This window comes from Ctenopharyngodon idella, chromosome 7, assembly GCF_019924925.1.
Source record: "Ctenopharyngodon idella isolate HZGC_01 chromosome 7, HZGC01, whole genome shotgun sequence".
In the NCBI taxonomy this organism is placed as follows: Eukaryota; Metazoa; Chordata; class Actinopteri; order Cypriniformes; family Xenocyprididae; genus Ctenopharyngodon; species Ctenopharyngodon idella.
In genome coordinates this window covers 26,389,368-26,410,669 of record NC_067226.1, presented here as the reverse complement: position 1 = coordinate 26,410,669, position 21,302 = coordinate 26,389,368, and the positions used below count along the sequence as shown (strand labels likewise).

The 21,302-nt window shown below is 35.1% G+C and overlaps 1 protein-coding gene and 1 pseudogene across 1 annotated transcript; both read right to left on the bottom strand.

Annotated features, from left to right (window-relative positions):
* Positions 1 to 12,696: 12,696 nt before the first annotated feature.
* On the bottom strand, positions 12,697 to 17,065 carry LOC127515397 (uncharacterized; annotated as a pseudogene).
* Positions 15,391 to 19,696, bottom strand: LOC127515399 (uncharacterized). The gene is made up of 6 exons (XM_051898984.1): positions 19,582 to 19,696; positions 19,085 to 19,435; positions 18,623 to 18,976; positions 17,520 to 17,630; positions 17,322 to 17,374; positions 15,391 to 17,229 (listed from the first exon to the last, which is right to left on the bottom strand). The coding sequence occupies exons 1-6, from the start codon at positions 19,625 to 19,627 to the stop codon at positions 17,122 to 17,124; spliced, it is 1,023 nt and encodes a 340-aa protein (XP_051754944.1). The 5' UTR covers positions 19,628 to 19,696; the 3' UTR covers positions 15,391 to 17,121.
* Between the last annotated feature and the right edge of the window lie 1,606 nt (positions 19,697 to 21,302).

Here is a 21,302-nt window from a genome sequence, read left to right as displayed (position 1 = left end):
GCAGTCCGCTCCACCTTGGCTCCACCCAGGATGGTCATTCCTTCCTCGTTCATCTGGCTCCGCCCTGGTCAGTCATCACTCTACCTGCTCCATGGACTTTCCAGGACTTCAGCTGCTCTTTGTACCTCCACCCCTTCAGCTCCAGAGGGTTCCTCCTTCCCTCCAGCTCTGCCTTGGTCCTCAGTCGCTCCGCCTTTGTCTCAGTTCTCTAGCACCCTGGCTTCACCTCAGTTGCAAGGGATTATCAGTTTAAGGGATTATCTGTGTTCTTTGTAGGTTTTCACTAGTTTAGCTTCCTGTGTTTTCAGTTAGTTTCCCTGGTTATTCGTTGTCTGATTGTTTTCACCTGATGTTCATTTGGTTAATTAGTTTGGACTGTGTATTTAAGCCCTGTGTTTCTTTTCTTTGTCAGTTCCCATCGTGTGTACAGTGGTTGTTCTGTTTCTAGTGTTCTGAGTATTTTGAGTTCTGTTAAATACACACAGCTGCAAAAAGATCTGTTCTCTTATCTTTGTTGCAACCGTTCGTGACAGCAGTGCTAATAGATCAAAACAGGTTTCAAAAGATTGAAAACGGGTTTCAAAGTGTAAGTTTTTGAAAACAGTCTCCGTGTAAACAACAAAAACGTCACGCATTACATGTTCAGTTTGTAGTGTTTCATCGGTATCTAATGGCCTGCCAGCAGAATTTTTAGTCTAAAACAGCGTTTTTAGTCATTTTCACGGATTAGTATGAATGGGGATCGTTTTGACAATTGTCTGTACGCGGAAAACTCAAAGGAAAACGTTTTAAACCATCTCGTTGTCGTGTAAACGTACCCTGAGTCACATGTATATTTAAAAAGTACTGCAACCTTTGACATAGAATATCCCTGGCCATGGTCCTGAAACTACACAACTCTGTGTAATATCTGATGCTGTGCTTATTTGTGAGCACAAAATGCAATATTACTTTGATGCACCATAATTGTTTTCTACATCAAATAAATATCATATCATATCATACAGCATATCAAATATGATCATCTTTGATTTGCTTCCATGAATGGAATCAATGTTGATATTGTCTTTATCATGTTGTTTTTTTTCTTCATTCTGCAGTATAACTAATCAATAAAATACATAAAAAAATATATTAAAAATGTGCATTTTAAAATATTTTTTTTAATACATTTTAATGAGTCTGTGGTTTTAATTTTTTTTTTTTTTTTACTTGACTACTGATGAACAAGGCCTCGTCTTGAAAAACATCTTAAAGGTGAAATGTAATTTTGTAATGTTAATGTACTTTTTAAAATACCTGTAAAATGATAAACATGTTAAAATCTCCTATCACAGCTCATGCAGAGACTACTTTAAGCAAGGTATTAGTAGTTAATTTGAAACACTATGGCTCTGTCAAAACATTACTGTGCATTTTGAGCATAATAACACAGCGACAATGGTTTAACCAATGGTTTGAGATGGAACTTCCTGTTTTCTCAACAATAGAACTTGTCTGACAATTATTATATTGGTAATCCCATTTAGGAGTTACATACTTCATCTTTAAATAAAACTTTGATGCACATGCAATTTTTCATACATTTTCATACACTTTTTAATTAATTCCTATTTTTGGTCTGCTAATGGCAGACAGATCAAACCAAGACAAAAACATGTTGTTTGCTCTTAAACAAATAAACTGTTATTTACACAAACTGTAGGCTGATAAGCATCTGTATTAGTAGGCTAAACTATACTTCTGGAAACTGTAAAGCTTTGTCATGCAGTGCCCCATGAGAACAAATGTAACACCTGAAATCAAAAGACTTTCACATGTGGTAGAGATAAACAGACTAAGCAACTGTAATGGCATGTGACTGTTTTTGACACCTTTTTTTTTAGCAACGCTGTTTGGAAACTTTTGACCACTAAGATTGAGCTCTAGTGAAGGCTGCCTGCTTGATCTTTCCATTCTGTTTTTACTTTCATGCATTGACCACAAACACAGCACTGAGAGAGACGGTCTGCACTGTGACCTCAGTTGAAGTTCCTGATCTGTCTGTTCCGTTTTCCACTGTAATGCGAAATAGCACATGCAATTAAAAAAATAACAATATTTATAAAATAAAATACAGTACATCCTTATTGCATTTGTCAGATGAGTGTATATGCAAAAGTTAGCAAAAAGATATCAAGACATTAAGCCCTCACAAATAATATTCTAACTTATAATGTGTTGTTTTGTTCTTCTTGCTCAGTTCTTCCAGTTTTCAACAGCAGGGGGAGCCGAAAAAGGTAAGGTAAGAAAACAGTATTGGAAAATGTTAAATGTTTAAAGGTACACTATGGGTGCTTCTCAAACAGAAGGCTGCATCCTAGTGAGGCTGTGTTCTTCCTAGTCTAGTCCTTCAGAGGCTTGTAGGATGGAGTCCTCCTTCACAAATGGTCTAGTGAATGCACATGGCTACATCACGCATGTCACGAAAATACTATTAAAACTTAATTTTGGAAAAATACCTTGTATTAAAAATCATTATATTAACTGGCTTTCTATTCATTCAATGCAGTGAATGACAATAGTGTGTGGTCTCCCATTTGTTTACATTATATGCAGTTTAGTGTTAAGTGACTAAATTACACCAAAGCAAAACATAACATGTATGCCTTCATATCCGAAAACATTATTTTTGTTTTACATTTCATAATGACTCATTTTCTGTCAGTTCTTTTTTCGTGAATTGGAATGTATGCAATGGATTGTGGGTGGATTGAAAGACTAAAGATACACTTTAGAATGAACTAGGTTAGAGAGCTGCATATGGCAATTTATATGTTCAGTAAAATACCTTACTCACCTGTTGAAATATTTGAAATCCCTCAGTTCTCGCCATCTCTGAAAAGCCAATGTTGATTCTTGTTTTATTACGAACTCTGTCTCATTCTCTTTTTGCAAGCAGACTCTCATCTGTTCAGCGTTTTTTTTTTTTTTTTTTTTTTTTTAACGGGTGATTCCCAGAGATTTTGCAGCTCCATGTCAATCATTCTCACTCGTTGTGACAACTAACCTATGCCCCTCCCACACGCGTCAAAGTAGCTGGAGCATACTTCATTTCCCTGATCTTGTATGTATGTACAAATTCTGCAATTAATAAAAAAAAAAAAAAAATCTATTTACAATCTAGACACGCACAGGCGAGTGACGTATATATGTAATTTCCTGCAAAAATCATACCGCACAGTCTAAATACAAGCTTACCACAGAGAATCAGGATAAGACAAAAACACATTTTGGAAGAAGGATTGATCATGTATTGACTCATTATGTAAATTCTGTTAATTCTGAACAAAAACAAAACTTACATAGTATACCCTAGTTTACAATAACTTTTAATTGATAAACTATGAAAATGGACGCATAGTACATATTTTATTATGTACCTATTTATACAACTCAGAGTGTGCATACACATTGTGGTTTAACTTATATACAGGAATATAAACACACATGAATTGGAGACACACATGAGGGGATCTTCAGTAATAAGTACTGTGTGAAGACTGTCCAGGAAGATCTCAGAGGCTTCTTGTAATAAACGTTCCTTCTGATCAGAGTGGCCTATTTGTGTTTATGGTAATGGAAAGGGATGTGAAGACAGAAGTTGCCGTAAGCATTTTTGTTGTGGTTTTGATGAAGCAAGGCTTGTGAAAGAAAAATAAATGGGTCTCGTGAGTGGAAACTAAACCATGTTTGTTTACAGTGCAGAGCAAAGGTCCTGATCCACTTTTACATTTGTGTGACATTTTTTTTTTTTTTTTTGTGTATGTTTTATTTATATCACTTTTTAAATGTATAACTTGTGCCTGGTTGCGATTTTTTTATTAGTTCAGATCTAAGAAATACAAATAACAAATTACAAATTTATGTAAACTCTAAATAAAATAAATGATCACACGATTAATTCTATTTAAGCTAAAATGATTCAGATTATGTATTTTGATCAGCGTTAAGTACATAACATACAAAGCTGATGTTCACTGTAGCAGTTTTTGCTCTACACTAAGCAGTTTCTTCCTGTCACTCTCTCAGTTTAACTTATATACAGGAATATAAACACACATGAATTGCAAAAGCACATGAGAGGATCTTTAATGATAAGTAGGCTACTATCTAAAGACTGTCCAGGAAGATCTCAGAGGCTTCTCGTAAAAAACATTCCTTCTGAGCAGGGTGGGCTATTTGTTTTTTGTTTTTGTTTTTTTTGGTAATGGAAAGGGACAAAAAGACAAAAGAACAAACAAAAGTTGTTAGTACTTCTGTTGTGGTTTTAATGTAGCAAGTGTTGTGAAAGAAAAATAAATGGGTCTTGTGGGTGGAAACTACTTATGCATGCTCATTTACAGTGCAGAGCAAAGGTGCTGATCCACTTTTACTTTTTGTGACATTCATTTTTTTTAGTGTTTTATTTTATATTTCTACGGATATGTAGCATATTATGTAGCCTATATATAACTTGTGACTGGTTATGATTTTTTCAGATATAAGAAATATAAAAACCAAAAATTCAACAAACAGTAATACTATAAAAGTGGGAAAAATTACAAGTAATCATTTACGTAAATTCTAAATAAAATAATTAATGATCGCATGTTTAATTTTATTTAAGCTAAAATGATTCAAATAATGTATTTTGATCACAGTTAAGTATACAAGATACAAAGCTGATCCGCTGATGTTCACTGCAGCAGTTGTTGCTCTACACTAAGCGGTTTCTTCCTGTTACTCACTCAGCAGGATATGATGTAATTCACTCGTTCAGCCCCTGTTTTAGTTTGACTCACGTTTAGCCTGATCACTTTCCATTATTTACTCCTCTCTTGGATGAGATGAAGATATTTTCCTGGTGGGTTTCATGTTTTGTTCATTAAAGGGGTCCTATTATGCAAAATTCACTTTTACATGGTGTTTGGACATAAATGTGTGTTGGCAGTGTGTGCACACAACCACCATATAGTGAGAAAAATCCACCCACTCCTTTTTTTTAATCCCCCATAAATCATAAGCAGTGTCTCCCAACGACCTGTTTTCAGCCATAGAGACAGAGCGACACGCGTCATAATCTGAAAACCACGCCCAACAGTCCCCATTGACTTTATATAGCGTGAGGCTGCCTCTTTGTCATTTCTGGCTTAAAACAAAAAATAGAACAATGTCTAAAAGCTGCTATGTGTCAAGGTGTACAGCAATCAAGCCAAAAATACCCAGAACTAAGTTTTTATAAGCTGTCGACCCCAAAAAACGAATGTTTAAGGACACAAAAGTGGATACAGGCAGTGAGACAGAGCACAACGGGTAATATTACTATAAGAAATGCATTTGAGGGGAACGTATTCGGCGACAGGTGAAATAATTCTTTGACATGGTTAAAAATAATTAATGTTTTTTTTTCTTTGTTTGTTTAGCATAACCTGTCGCCGATTACGTTCCCCTCCAATTTATTTCTTATAGTAATATGACCCGTTGTGCTCTGTCTCACTGCCTGTATCCACTTTTGTGTCCTTAAACATTCGTTTTTTGGGGGTCGACAGCTTATAAAAACTTAATTCTGGGTTTTTTTTAGCTTGTTTGCTGCTTGTTTTAGCAGCTTTTAGACATTGTTCTGTTTTTTGTAATAAGTCAGAAATGACAAGGAGGCAGCCTCACGCAATACAAAGTCAATGGAGACGGTTGGATTATTTTCCCTCCCCGGTGGGCGTGGTTTTCAGATTATGCGCTCTGTCTCTGTGGGGCTAATGCGACGTCACATTAGCCACAGGCCCCGCCCACGACCGCTGACTGACAGTCTACATTACCATAGTTTCCGCCCTCAGCGAGCTGTACGCTGTCCGCCATTTTCTCCGCACTCAAGCAGCTGTAGCGACAACAATGTCAGGTAAGTAATTAAGATGTTTTGTTGTTGGATGTAAGAGTGAACATAACAGTCTTCATTTACCTACATCTGAGCCGCTGAACACAGTGGATTAGTTTTATTTTTGAAGGGAATGCGCCACAGATCTAATATACACATACGATTTCTGTAACACTCCCTGCTAGTTACGTTCACAGACATAACTGATTGTGTTTATGTGAACTGTGTGTGTTTTTGACAGAACCTTGTGTGTATTTGACAGTTTAAACAAACAAAAAACGTGAAAGAGAAGTTACTCACGAGACTTGACGTCTGACAGCTGTCTGTGTGTGCGCTTCAGATAAGTGCGCTGGGAAAACGATCCATTCGATGTTTAAACTGATATAGCTTTAATACGCGTGGAAATAATAAACTTTAATGGTGAAAGAAGAACTATGCTATCTGTGTTCGTGATATAGATGTGACGTATATATTGCGATATAGTGTTTGCAATATAGATGATAATCAGAATCAAGCAGAAGTCTTGTTAATATTTGGCAGAGAATCCGATTGAGGCAGGAACTGTGATTGTAGAGAGGGGGCGGGGCACAGCAGCTCATTTGCATTTAAAGACACATGCACGAAAACAGCCTGTTCTTGACTGTAGTCAGAAATGCGTATTTACAACATGGATTTATAAATGATCTGTGAGGTATTTTAAGCTGAAACTTAACAGACACATTCTGGGGACACCTGAGACTTAAATTACATCTTGTAAAAATTGGCATAATAGGTCCCCTTTAATCATGGGTACTGGGACAAAGAGAGGGTTGAGCATGGGCGTAGAATACATGTGTCCATCGCACCTTTTATAAAAACATAAATTCGTCCACCGCACTTTTTTCCGGCAAATGTGTTCACATAGAGGTTTTCATAGGCCAATAAGAATTAGAGATCGACCGATATGGGTTTTTCTATATGCCGATGTTTAGAGGTCAGGGTCAGCCGATGGCCGATATGTGCTGCCGATTTTTAGGGCCGATATCTTGAAGTTTTCCCCTTCATTTGCATGCTAAAATGTCACACTAATAATAAGTGGATGCACAACATTTCTAAACTTAACATCATTTATTGAACACTGACTTGATTTACATAAAAGTTTTAGAGCATTTATCAAGCCAACGTGATCTCATGAGAAAACGTGTGTATTTTTATGTAAATTGTGGTTCTACCACACATACATTTACTTACGTTTTCATACACACAAAAACGTACAACATTGACGTATTTAAAGGACTAAAACGTAAAAATACTTACGTATTAACAGCAATAAAAACGTAAATCATGTAACGTAAAGTGTGAATGTATATGAATTTCCATGTATTAATATTAAAATCGTGGCTTTAATGATTTAATGTTGTTTTTAGTCGAATTTATTGAAAGCAGTTTACTCATCTACTTAATATGAAATAACATTTCTGTTCATGACTTGTGCTGCTCGTTTTGGAGGATTGCATAATGTTAAACAAGACTACAATTTAAAACCTTATGAATACATTTTCTGTAATTGTTTAACCATTTTGTAATATTTAGTTTGTTTGCTGTGCGACACAGAAGGCGTTTTCTCCTATGCAGTGACTGACAATACAACCATAAGATACACCAAAACACAACATAAATTCACAAATCACATCCATTTTATTTGTTCGCTGTACTCCAAATCTTTAGAATGCATATGTTTGTAAGGAACAGATCCAAATTCAGCCCTTTATCCATCGATCTTCATTTTGATTCTCAGCAACAGCGACCGTCATAGTCAAAGCTCGCGCTCATTATGATTCAAATTTGAAAGTAGCGCCACCCTCGAGAAGCGTTACGACATGGTTTACGGCACTGATATCAAACGCTCATTGGTTCTCCCCTGCTTCGTCACAGATTGCGACATGCCGTGTTTCAGTGGATTGACATTTGAAATGAGTGTCGCGCCTTCACGGAGAGTAGCCGGATTCATCATATTTTCATGGATTAATAAGTTAAATTCTGCTCTGTACCCTATAGAGAGAGGGGTACAGAGAGGACTGTGACTGGAACTCGTCATCATTTGAACTACTTTTGGCATTTTCGCAAAAAAAAAAAAATTATTGTGATTACGCTTGTTTGTCTGTCACTCTTTTATTTATATTAGTAGGTAGTTTAAAGAAATGGTTATGGGTAGGTTTAGGGGTAGGTGTAGGATTAGTGGCTCAAAATATCGTTTTAATGTTATATTTTTACTAAAATTGTCATTTTCCTATACATTTCTACCCATTATGTTTTATTCTTTTAACATTCTGTATAAAATGGGTAGGTTTAGGTTCGGGATGGGGTTTAGGGATCTTACATTTATCTACAAAATGATAAAAGGGAAATTATACATATATCTTTAAGACATTATAAGATTTGTAAATATTTTAAGTTTTTTCGCTGTAAAAACGTAAGTATTTTTACGTTTTAGTGCCATAATTACGTCAATATTGTACGTTTTAGCACCTTTCTAAAAGTACAAAAATGTACGTTTTGTGTCTTTGACAGTTACGTATTAATACCTACGTATTAACAATGAGACCAGGCTGATCAAGCTGAATTTTTCAAGTTTGTTGGAACATAAATGTAAACTTAAATATACATTTAAATAAAATAAATACAACTTTATAAATAAAAATCAATTAAAAACTTTGTCATGTTGCACAGCCTTGTATGCAAGGACAGTGCTAAACTCTTAGTGATTTCTGACATTCTTGACGGTTAATGTTAGACAGGTTTAATGAGGATAATAACTGTGCGACATATATATATATATATATATATATATACACACAGGTGCTGGTCATATAATTAGAATATCATCAAAAAGTTGATTTATTTCACTAATTCCATTCAAAAAGTGAAACTTGTATATTATATTCATTCATTACACACAGACTGATATATTTCAAATGTTTATTTCTTTTAATTTTGATGATTATAACTGACAACTAAGGAAAATCCCAAATTCAGTATCTCAGAAAATTAGAATATTGTGAAAAGGTTCAATATTGAAGACACCTGGTGCCACACTCTAATCAGCTAATTAACTCAAAACACCTGCAAAGGCCTTTAAATGGTCTCTCAGTCTAGTTCTGTAGGCTACACAATCATGGGGAAGACTGCTGACTTGACAGTTGTCCAAAAGATGACCATTGACACCTTGCACAAGGAGGGCAAGACACAAAAGGTCATTGCAAAAGAGGCTGGCTGTTCACAGAGCTCTGTGTCCAAGCACATTAATAGAGAGGCGAAGGGAAGGAAAAGATGTGGTAGAAAAAAGTGTACAAGCAATAGGGATAACCGCACCCTGGAGAGGATTGTGAAACAAAACCCATTCAAAAATGTGGGGGAGATTCACAAAGAGTGGACTGCAGCTGGAGTCAGTGCTTCAAGAACCACTACGCACAGACGTATGCAAGACATGGGTTTCAGCTGTCGCATTCCTTGTGTCAAGCCACTCTTGAACAACAGACAGCATCAGAAGCGTCTCGCCTGGGCTAAAGACAAAAACGACTGGACTGCTGCTGAGTGGTCCAAAGTTATGTTCTCTGATGAAAGTAAATTTTGCATTTCCTTTGGAAATCAGGGTCCCAGAGTCTGGAGGAAGAGAGGAGAGGCACACAATCCACGTTGCTTGAGGTCCAGTGTAAAGTTTCCACAGTCAGTGATGGTTTGGGGTGCCATGTCATCTGCTGGTGTTGGTCCACTGTGTTTTCTGAGGTCCAAGGTCAACGCAGCCGTATACCAGGAAGTTTTAGAGCACTTCATGCTTCCTGCTGCTGACCAACTTTATGGAGATGCAGATTTCATTTTCCAGCAGGACTTGGCACCTGAACACAGTGCCAAAGCTACCAGTACCTGGTTTAAGGACCACAGTATCCCTGTTCTTAATTGGCCAGCAAACTCGCCTGACCTTAACCCCATAGAAAATCTATGGGGTATTGTGAAGAGGAAGATGCGATATGCCAGACCCAACAATGCAGAAGAGCTGAAGGCCACTATCAGAGCAACCTGGGCTCTTATAACATCTGAGCAGTGCCACAGACTGATCGACTCCATGCCACGCTGCATTGCTGCAGTAATTCAGGCAAAAGGAGCCCCAACTAAGTATTGAGTGCTGTACATGCTCATACTTTTCATGTTCATACTTTTCAGTTGGCCAAGATTTCTAAAAATCCTTATTTTGTATTGGTCTTAAGTAATATTCTAATTTTCTGAGATACTGAATTTGGGATTTTCCTTAGTTGTCAGTTATAATCGTCAAAATTAAAAGAAATAAACATTTGAAATATATCAGTCTGTGTGTAATAAATGAATATAATATACAAGTCTCACTTTTTGAATGGAATTAGTGCAATAAATTAACTTTTTGATGATATTCTAATTATATGACCAGCACCTGTGTGTGTATATATATATATATATATATATTAGTCATTGGTCGGAACACATCACTTTATTAGGCTGATGTCCATTTCGCATTACACAGTTGATGGAAACACACGCAGATGCGCATATTCTTGAGCTGAATTTTCATTAATGCAAAGTTGGATGGAAACCCGGCTATTGTCTGCATCAAACCATGCTTCCGAACAAATGTCACACACTTCTGCGCAGTGGCGTAGCACAAATCCGCGGGGGTTCAACCAAGAAAAGGAGCCAATGGATATCACACAAGAAGCAACGTGCAAACTTTGCGGAAAAGTTATGCCGGTAAAAGCTTAACCTCGGTCAGTATTCAAAGTGAAAGTAAAAGTGACGGAGCTGCCTGACGCTGCATTAACGGAGCATTTTCTCTCAGAGACGAATTTCAACATAATATGCTGTTAGCGATATATAACTGTCTTAATTCATTCCATTATTTCTCTTGTTGCCCGTACATATAGTGAAAAAAAAAATGAGAAGAATAGTATTTCGTGTTAAACAGCTTATTTTTTTTTTGTTTTTTGTTTTTTTTTTAAAGTTGGTGCTTGAAGTAGCTAGCCTAAAGCTGCCCTTAATTTTCATTTATGACTGCAGTGTTAGGAAATATTATAGACTGTTAATAATTATAATTATAGGTCTAATTCGTTGTATAATAGACCTAAAAAATGTTTAAAACATTTTCAAAGAGGAGCTGATAGCCTAATCTTTTATTATCCTCACAGCACGTCAGTTATGCAGTGATGCGCTGTGAAATTATTGCGGGGCAAAATTATTATAATATTAATTTAATAATAAAAGTAGCTTACCTAATAGTAATAATAATAGACTAGAAGAATGTAACAGGCTTACATTAATTGGAAATGCCAAGTCCTCTTAATATTGCCAATATTTGTCAGAGTAACGTAGCCCTCAATCACGCTTCAGTGTTTGTGAGAGCTGCCGCCTTCTCCACCCCAAGCACAGAGTGAAATTCTCCAAAATAAAACAGAACTTATAACATTGGGGCTAATATGTTAGCAAGCAAGCTGCTGGTAGTTTTGGACTACAGTCCTTAAAGTTAACTACAAGTAAGCGAACCTTCAACCAGCTGTAGCATTATGCCAGTTCCAGACGGTTCTATGCTATCCGTTGTTTCTTTCACTAAGTGAAGCAACACTTCATAGTTTACTAGTAATATATAGTAAATATATGGCCATAGGACTTTGAAATATCAGAATTTAAGCCTTAGGCTACCTTTATCTCCCAGTACTGTTGTTGAATCTTCCAAAAGTTTCAATTCAGCAGCACATTCCACCGCACCAATAACACAGGGCTGCCCGCGGACGTGCCTGGCTTTAAATCGGCGCTACTAAACACGGATATCGGCCGATGCCGATATATTAAAAAAAAGACAAATATCGGCCGGATATATCGGTCGACCTCTACTAAGAATAAACCTATATTTAAATTCAAAGAGACAAGATAGTCTTTGCACCACCTGAAGTTTTATTCTTATCCAAAATGAGATAATGTTGTGAACATTATGGAGTGCTAACACTCTCGTGTAATATATGTTTCATTCATACTGGAAGCCAGAGGGCACCGTCTCACAGAAAGTCTAAAACGGACTCGTAGAAGTAATAACTTATGACATTCCAGGAAATACCTTATGGACAAAGGAATCCAGCTATCACTTTGACTAATGAAACCTGAAGTCAGTAAACACACGATTGAGACAATATATGGTTTATGTGGGTTTTTCAGGGTATTTTCATAACAATAAAGTATATGAGTATTGCAGTGCTAATTGACATAGCCTTTATTACAGTATAGAAACTATAAAATAGTATATTTTCTGCCTTATTCTATGATTTAAAAAAAAAAATCACATTGTATAAAATCCATGATGACTCAATGCACAAGTGTTTGTAGTACATAAACCAATCATAAAATTGTCGTAAGGAAAATATAGGAAAACATTGTAAAATACAAACTAGTGGTTATTGTTCTGCAGTGAATTTATTTTTTTTGCCAACTAAAAGCAAGTGATAAGAAAAAAAAAAACCTGTCAAGTAGACAAAGGTCAGAGGAAAAAACTGGCATTATATTTGACATTTCTGCCCTCCTCGCTTCTGAAATTATGCGATGCCCCTAGAGTTGAGTAGGTGTTAAATAGGCCAAAGTTACTGCAGACATGAAGGTCGAATGGGGCTGATTAAAGCACTTCTAGTTTGGTCTGTTGATTAGATCTTACCACAGTACTGGGGTGTTAAATGGGCTAAATGTCAGAGGTGTAACCTTGTGGTTTGTGATGTATATTATCTAATGTTAATCAAAACAAAAGAAAAGCAAGTCTGTTTTTTTCCCTGGAAAAATAGACTCTTTATTCACATACAGTAAGACATCAAAACCTGTGGTAATTTCAACTGAATAAAGAAACTTTAAATTTCATAATTATTTCAGAACATAAAATAATATGATATTCAGAGTGGCTCTGATTAGCAAACAATATTAGCAACTACAAATACAGTGTTACAGTACAGAATCGTTCAATTTCAGTCCAGAGTATTCTGTTTGTCTTTGCCTCCCCACTTTCTGCTGTCTTGAGTTTTGGGTTGTGAATTTTAAGGCAGCGTAATTCATTTCAGAGGTCCCGTGGTACTAAAAATAAAAAACATATATATGTTTAATAAACGTTTCTGTGAAGGGATATACATCACATACACCACTAAATACTTGACTTTTAGTTACGCATTTAATTATGTCCATGTAAAACAAACCTGTGCACTTGACTCTGTAGCATGAACTTGCTGAGATGTGTTGCCTATTATAAGATGAAACATTAGATGAGTTTTAGTACTTCAAAATGACAAGGGAATTATGTTTATTGCATAAATCTTATAGGAAGTTTCTGAATAATACGAAATACTGCATATTTTTACCTTTTTAATGTGTATTCTCATTAATTTTTTAAGTGATGTATTATATATGAAGTCAGTGGTTACCTTTTGTCTTTGTCACACAAAGTAGAACATTAGTTATGGAGCTTATAATCAGCAATGCTGCTAGGCCAATGAGAATGTAAAACTGCATGTGCTGGCCTTTATGTTCATCTGAAACAATAACATAACTGAATGCATCATGTGCCGTGTCCTGGAACTAGAGGCCAAAAGTAATGTCTGGCCTAGGAAAATAGACATCTCATCTCATTTAAATATTTTAAAAAAATTGCAAAAAAAATGTGCATATAGCAAAAAAGAATCATTTGCGTATAGTTGCGTAAGTCACTGGTTTAATTTGCGATAACGCAATGAAACATGCCAAATTGTGCGGACCCTTTTTTTTTTTTCATCTGTAGCTGTATTTTGCCCCTTTTTGCCAAATAATTTTGTCAGATAAATACCTTAACTAAGTTTAGTGTTTCGTTCTTCCCTTATATTTAAATTATTAAAAAAAAAAAAAAAAAAAAAAAAAAAAAACACTTTTGGCCACTACTGCGCGTACAACAATATGAAGCATGCAAATAAATTTGCATCAGTAGACATTCAGTATTCCATATCAACAATAATCACTGTTTAAAAATGCTATATGCACACACAAGTACTCTGTGTCATATTATATTATATCACATATACAGTGTTTTTGGACAAAAATACAGTTTTTGTCTTAGCATTACACTAGATGCTCTGTGAAATTACATAGAATTACATAATACTGCATCAACATCCTTAAAATGGCTGCCTTAGATGAATGTAACTCAACACACTTACCGCCTATATCCAGATTAATTCCATGTCCGAATAAAATCTCCCCACATGTGACCACAGCACAGTAGTAAGTCCCAGGGTTGATGTTTCTCATAGAGAGATTGTAGACACAGCTCCTGGTAGGAGAAGCAGTCACTGAGCTGTTTTTACAACTTTCTTGAGCGTAAATGATTCCTGGACTAGATTTTCCTGAACCATGTCTGAACCAGTAGACTCTGTGTTCGCCTCCACAGCTCTGTTGTTCATTTTGGATTGTACATTCGCAGAGTCACATTTCCATCTGATGATGTTGTTCCAGATTGCTGCAGAATATGAATCCTGTTGGATTTAGAACCTATTGAAGGAACATAATGAATTTTAGGCTGTAAAATTTGACTAATTTCAGAAAGCGTTAGTCTAAATGTTGACCACTCACCTTTAAGCACCAGATTAGTTCCAACTCCAAAGTAGACAAGGTTAGAAAAGGAACCTGCACAATAATATGTGGCGGAATCGGATTGTACAGTTCTTTCAATAGTCAGATTAAAGCTGCCAAGCCCTGAATTCACTTTAAAGCGATTTGTCTTTTTAAACTCATCATGAACTACACTGCTTTGAGACCAGTGATATGAAGAGGCTACAAGAGCAGGTTTTTCTCCCAGAGTCTGTTTGAACCACATAACTCTATTTATTTGGTCTTTTGGGTGAAAGCAGTAAAATGTCACATCATCACCCACTTGAACTGTTACATCCCCCATCTGCAAAATACTTTCAGGATATTGCTGTTGCATTGCTGTAAAATAATTAAGGCAATTATTACATAAATGCGTAGACATGCGTTGATACATAGACGAAACAATGACAAGTAAAGAAAGCTCAAGAAAAATATTACAGGTGTAGTTTTGTACTTACATGGTTTATAAAAGAGAAAACATACAATGAAGAGAATGACATACATTTTCACATATGATCTCCAGGGCACAAACTTCTCTGAAACCTTTCCTCTGCTTTGAGTGGAAGCACTATGACATGATTCCATTGGCTCTCTGAGCTAACAAGTCATTGCCCATTTCCTCGTTCCACTTTTAACACAGATGTGCTACATCAAAGTATAATCTTTAATGTAAATGATCTATTCTGATATTCATATCAATTTATTTAGCATGAATAAAACTGACTAGAAATGAAGTTATACACATTTGAAATAACTAACATTGTTTAATACACTGATAAGCTTCTACTGTGCCTAAGACAAAGGAAACATTCTCTTTATAATACATGTCAGAGTAAGGCCAATAGCTGACATATGTGTACTCACACAAAGAAACATAAAATCAGTTTAATCTTGAATATTGTGATGAATATGATACATTCCACTTTACAGTATACAAGTGATAAGGGTAAAATTTTAGTGGCGGTATACAACAAACAACAAAACAGGTCTGTATGGAATTTCTTGGTGGAGCTTTTGGTAGCATAGTGATTCAAGAACTGGAATATTAACTCATAATTTTAAACCCTGAAAGAAACAGATGAGTTATGAACATTAAAACAAAACTGTTGTATTATAATATTCAAATGAATGAAAATGAAGGCATGTGCTGGGTGATTATATGTACTCTACTTACTTATACTTAGACTCTAGTCTTATTATAATGATGAATGAATATTGTAAGTGCATTATATAGGCATAATATGTTGTAAATCAAGATAAAACAATATGTCTGTTTTACTATTTTTGTGATCCCTCACTGCCATCACCTGGTAGCTTATAATAGTTGTCATATGACCTCATCATGTTGCATGTTTAAAATCACTATGACATATTAACAATTATTTTTTTAAATTGAATTTTATGGTATTTATTATAAATGATATATCTGTGCACATAATTTTTTTTTTTTTTTTTTTTAAATATAAATGCCCTCATAATCTTGAATCAAAATAACTTCCCCTCTCTCTTGCGGTGACATCTCTTCTTTTCTCTGATGACATGTTTACTGGTTTGAGGGCGGGACAACCTGCCACTAACATGAGATCAACCAATAGCAAAACCACAACCATCCAATTAATTCTCAATGGACAAAAGCAAGTCCTTCTCTAGGTTTTTTTCTTGTTTGAGAAGCTATTTCACTTGGTTATACATCACAATAGGTAAGAAAAGGCTATTGCAATGTTTCAGGTGATTTTAATTCAGCAGTTGCATCCTGTTCTTGTATTGGAAATAAAATGGCTGGTCAGCATTAATCCATAGTTCATCACGGCATGTTATTCCAAAAAAAAAAGGAAAAAAAGTTTCCTACAACTCTGAAACCACATTCCTTTTTTCAGCATCACTAATCCCACTTATTTTTCAAGCCTTCCACTGCAACTAAGGAAACCAGTTCCATGATTTGTATGAAAATTAACCCCTATTTTTCCCCCCTCGTTGAATATCAACATGAAGTATGTCACATTACAGAAGTCAAATGGGTTACAAATGGTGACTCGTGTTGAATTTAATTATTTTCAGTCTGATCACATCATAAGTAAAGAAGAATATGTTAAATATCATAGTTGTTATTTCCTGTCCTACATTCACTGGAAATGGAAGGTCAAATCGAGTGCATTGCATTGTAGGATGAACTATTCAACACACATGCTCTGAGAAAGTAACCATATAGTGTTGAGGATAAATAACCGAATTAGAAGCTTGACCTAAATCTAATTAACCGAAGTTGAATGTTTATTCAAGTGGATGTACACACTACTTTCACATCTTGTCAAACCCTTACAGGATGTGGTTATGCTTTTATATCATTTTGCACATTGTTTCCCTTACACAAGTCTCTCAGAAGTGTTAATGTTAACACTCACAGCACGTTTCTTGAAAAAACACGTTTAACACATAGCAGAATAAGCATGCCAAGTGCCAAGTGCATATAGGCAGTTTTATCATTATAGACACAAATGTGATATATTATTAATGCACTCCTGGAGTTTGTGTTAAATATTACGGTACGTTTTGACAATCAGCAGCAGGTTTCAGGTATTATCTCATAACATCGGCCTAGAGTACGGTGTCTCCTCTAAGGTCCTCTTCCTCTGACCTCTTTTTGTGGAAAGGTTCAGGGCAGCATAGTTAATGTCATCAGTATTGCAGTGCTAGAAGAAAGAATTAGGAGACTCTTAGATTTTTTCAGCACTCTTTTCAATGACACGAGTTAACTCTTATTAACACATCTGATTCTTCAAACCTGAACTCTGGTTGTATTGTCATTAGTAGTCTGGATTTGTTGAGGCATTCTTCCTGTTAAAGTCAAATAAAACAGTTTGAGAAGAGTTACACCCTCGTTTTCTATTATATAAACAAATAATTTCCAAGATTAGGATTAATAATAACAATAATATTACTTCAATTTAAATTATATCAGTTAAATTAAGAAATAACTTACCTTTTCTTCTCATTGGTAAACAGAGCAACATATTGATAGTAAGGCTGATTATACACAGCACTGCAAGTCCAATTAAAATAATATACAGCATACTCTTATTATTAAATTTATCTGAAACACAATAAACATTGTGCAACTTTATAAATCATAGTGTGCTTAAAAATATGTTGTCAAACTAAGTTCAATCCCCACAATTAAATAGTACACCACAAGAATATAAAAGCCTACAGGGTTATGAAGAGCGCAACATTTATTATATTCAAACTTTGACTTCATTGTCTTCTTTGAGATGATTTTACTTTAAAGATAAAATGTAAAGGTTTCCTAAAAATTAAAAAAAAAAAATACTTTGTTTTTATGAATCTATCTATCTATCTGAGATAGATAGATAGATAGACAGAAAAGTTCAAGAAATTTACTATAATCAATTTTATTAAAAAAAAGAAAAAAGCATGTGTACTTAATAGCGATGTAACGATACCCTCATGTCACGATTCGTTAAATATAACGATACTGAACTCATGATATTACTGCCATACTTCAAGACATATAGTAAAAAGGTTAACAAAAAATTTACTGTTGATTAAAATGCTAAATTTGGAATTACATTGGTGCTGGTAACCCAGTGCGCAATGTTGATACCATAATTATAAAATATTCTTGATTCTGAAGCTGAAAATACAAATAAGCTTGCACTCTGTCATTGACTATACATTTAAAATAATGTAGGCCACTTTTCACTTTTTACACAAGACATTGGCATTACCAGAACCCACAAATATTCCTCCATTACATGATTATACATTATATATTTAACATAATATATAGTAGATCAATGTAGTACTGACACTAAAACTCTGTAAACTCTGTAAAATTGTCACATATCCACGATACATATTGCATTTTTGTATTGTGATATTTTGCGACACAATCTATTGTTACACCCCTAGTACTTAACTGTCTTATCTAATCTATCTTTGAAACATGGCATTATGCACTGCAAATATCACTCTTATGATAAATGTCTTGTGATGTTCCTACTGCAAATTGGTTTAGATAAGTGTCTGTTAAAAAATAATACTTCTCAAAAATAATGCACATACCTTCTATGACCAATGCTGTGCCGTTTCCAAATAAAATTTCATCACAAGTTACCACAGCGCAGTAGTACATTCCAGCATCAGAGAGACCAACATTCATCTTGGGGAGGTTGTAGAGACAGCTTTGTGTATCAGAAGTGGAGGCTGCAACGTTCTTTCCACACTCATTTTTCATGTCTCCATGAGTGTAAATTATTCCTGAGTGGATTGAGTCCGAACTCTGTCTGAACCAGTAGACTAATTGTACTCCTTTATCACACATTTTCACTTGCACTGAGCACTGCAGAGTCACATTGCTTCCTGGCTTTATAACACCAAGCACAGGCTGTTGTATAACAGCAGGTTTGAGGTCTGCACCTATAAGGGGAAAAAATAATTAGCATTGACAATAAATGGAATAACCCATCTTAAAAAAAAAAAAAAGAATAATAATAATTAAAGTATTAAAGGTATTATAATCCTCACCTTTAACCAGCAGAATAGTTCCGGTCCCAAAGGAAACAATATTGGCTAAGGAAGCGGCACAGAAATACGAGCCTGAATCAGATTTCAAAGTCCTCCGGATGGTTAAGTTAAAACTATCAGCTGTTCGCACTGCATAAAAACGTTGAGTTTCTTTAAAGTCTGGAGAAAATTCATTCGGATGAGAGTAGTGATATGAAGACACTACTAGGACAGGATTCTCTCCAAGAACCTGTTTATACCATAATGCACGGTGTAACTGATCATCTAAAATAAGACAAGATAACAACACACGGTCCCCCTCTTGAGCGGTTAAAACCTGATCCACATGAGCAACACTGCAATTATATTCACCTGTTGGAAAAATAAATAACAGTTTCCTAAGATGCCATGTAAATGTTTAGTAAAGGAATGATCAAATGTTTTGTAAATGTCTGAGTCAACAAAAAAAAAAAGAAAAATAGAAAGAATAATAAAATTACTTGTTATTTTGTACTTACAGACTTCATGAAGAAAGAGAAAGAGTATCATGTAGATGCTGTACATTTTGTCTTCGTCCTGGGTCTTTTTCACTTCTGTCTAAATGTGGTGTCAGTGTATAAAATGATTTGCTTTTGAGGGCTTCATCATGTGACTCTACTGACTCTCTGCATGCACAAAATACTGTCCGTTTCCTGAAGTAAGCTGCTAAGTATACAGTATGTAAGCAAATGCAACTAGCAGACATCTAATCTTTTCAGCAGGCCAGATTAATGCATTTTAGAGATATGCTTAGGGTGACGGCATGCAAAAAAAAAGTAATAATAATTTGTTACAATACTTCATGATATATCAACTATAGAATAAAATGACTGAAATATTGTGGGACAAGTACATGGTATGTGATACAAAAACATCAGAGGAAGAAAGAAAAACACTTAATTTGAAGAAAGTTTAAGTTATATAAAGAACAGAAGCCATTGCATGCTATTGTTAACACATGTTTATACTGTATAAAGGTTGTATATGTGTTTGTGTGTACTAGTGATATCTGACTGCCATCACCTGGATGTGACTAGTAGTACATTTCTGTATGTTTGCATAATGCTGCAACAGGGATTAAGAGAAATACATACCATCCACTATGTCTCTATTTTCCATGTTTGGGTCATTTCTGGGTTAATTTGTAATACAGATATATTTTTGTCTATTCTTGCCAAGCAATTTGCACAGAAAGTTTTTTCCCTCATTTGCACAATGTTGCCCCTCTCCATGGTGCTGAATTTAATGGTCAATTATTGTAAACACACAATGTAGGATTTTTTTCATGTTTTAATGTGTATATTTAAACATATTAATGACCCTGAATTACATGGAGACACTACAATGCCACATAAATGCTATTATAAGATATATGCCCTATAAGATAAACATTTTAAGACAACAACATACAAAATCTATAAAAGACAGTAACAGAAGTCTGTCACTCATCACTTTTTCAACTGTAAACTGCATTAAGATCCAAATACAAGACTTCATCTTGCAGCTGAATGATGTGATGCTTGTATTATTTGAGACCACATGATGAATGTGACATTCATTTAAACAATTTACAAATAAAAAATTCTAAAAGTCAATCTTATTCACACAGTTACAAAATGATAAGCATTAAGAATGAGGAAATCCTTGTTTTACACTTCTTGTTTGACAGACAGATGCATAGACCACAGAATTTACCTCTTTGTGGCTTTTTATTTTACGTGTAGGCTGGTGTGAAGAAAACTTCAGCGATGCATAATTTTCTGAGTCTATGTCAGCAGTCTAATGAGAGAATGATATAATTTTGACAATACTCAGTACTGGTACAGTGCATGCATATATTGTACTCAATGGTTTATGAATATCTTAAAAATGCAAACAATGTGCAGCAAAATTAGACCTAAAGGGTTAGTTCACCCAAAACTGAAAATTTCATTGCCAGAAAGCTACTAAAAACATATTTAAAACAGTTTATGTGACTACAGTGGTTCAACCTTAATATTATAAAGTGACGCAAATACTTTTTGTGTGCCAAAAAAAAAAAAAAAATAACGACTTTTCAACACTATCTAGTGATGGGCAATTTCAAAACACTGCTTCGAAGCTTTATAAATCTTTTGTTTCAAATCAGTGGTTCGGATCGCATGTCAAACTGCCAAACTGCTGAAATCACATGACTTTGCCGCTTTGAAAAAGATTCGAA

Bases quoted from the DNA above. Each gene is read 5' to 3' on its own strand.
- LOC127515399 (XM_051898984.1), bottom strand. From the start codon at position 19,627: ATGTACAGCATCTACATGATACTCTTTCTCTTTCTTCATGAAGTCT. The intron at 18,977-19,084 runs GTGAGGATTATA...TTCCCCTTATAG, and splicing joins AACTATTCTGCTGGTTAAAG to GTGCAGACCTCAAACCTGCT. The intron at 17,230-17,321 runs GTTTGAAGAATC...TCTTTCTTCTAG, and splicing joins ACAATACAACCAGAGTTCAG to CACTGCAATACTGATGACAT.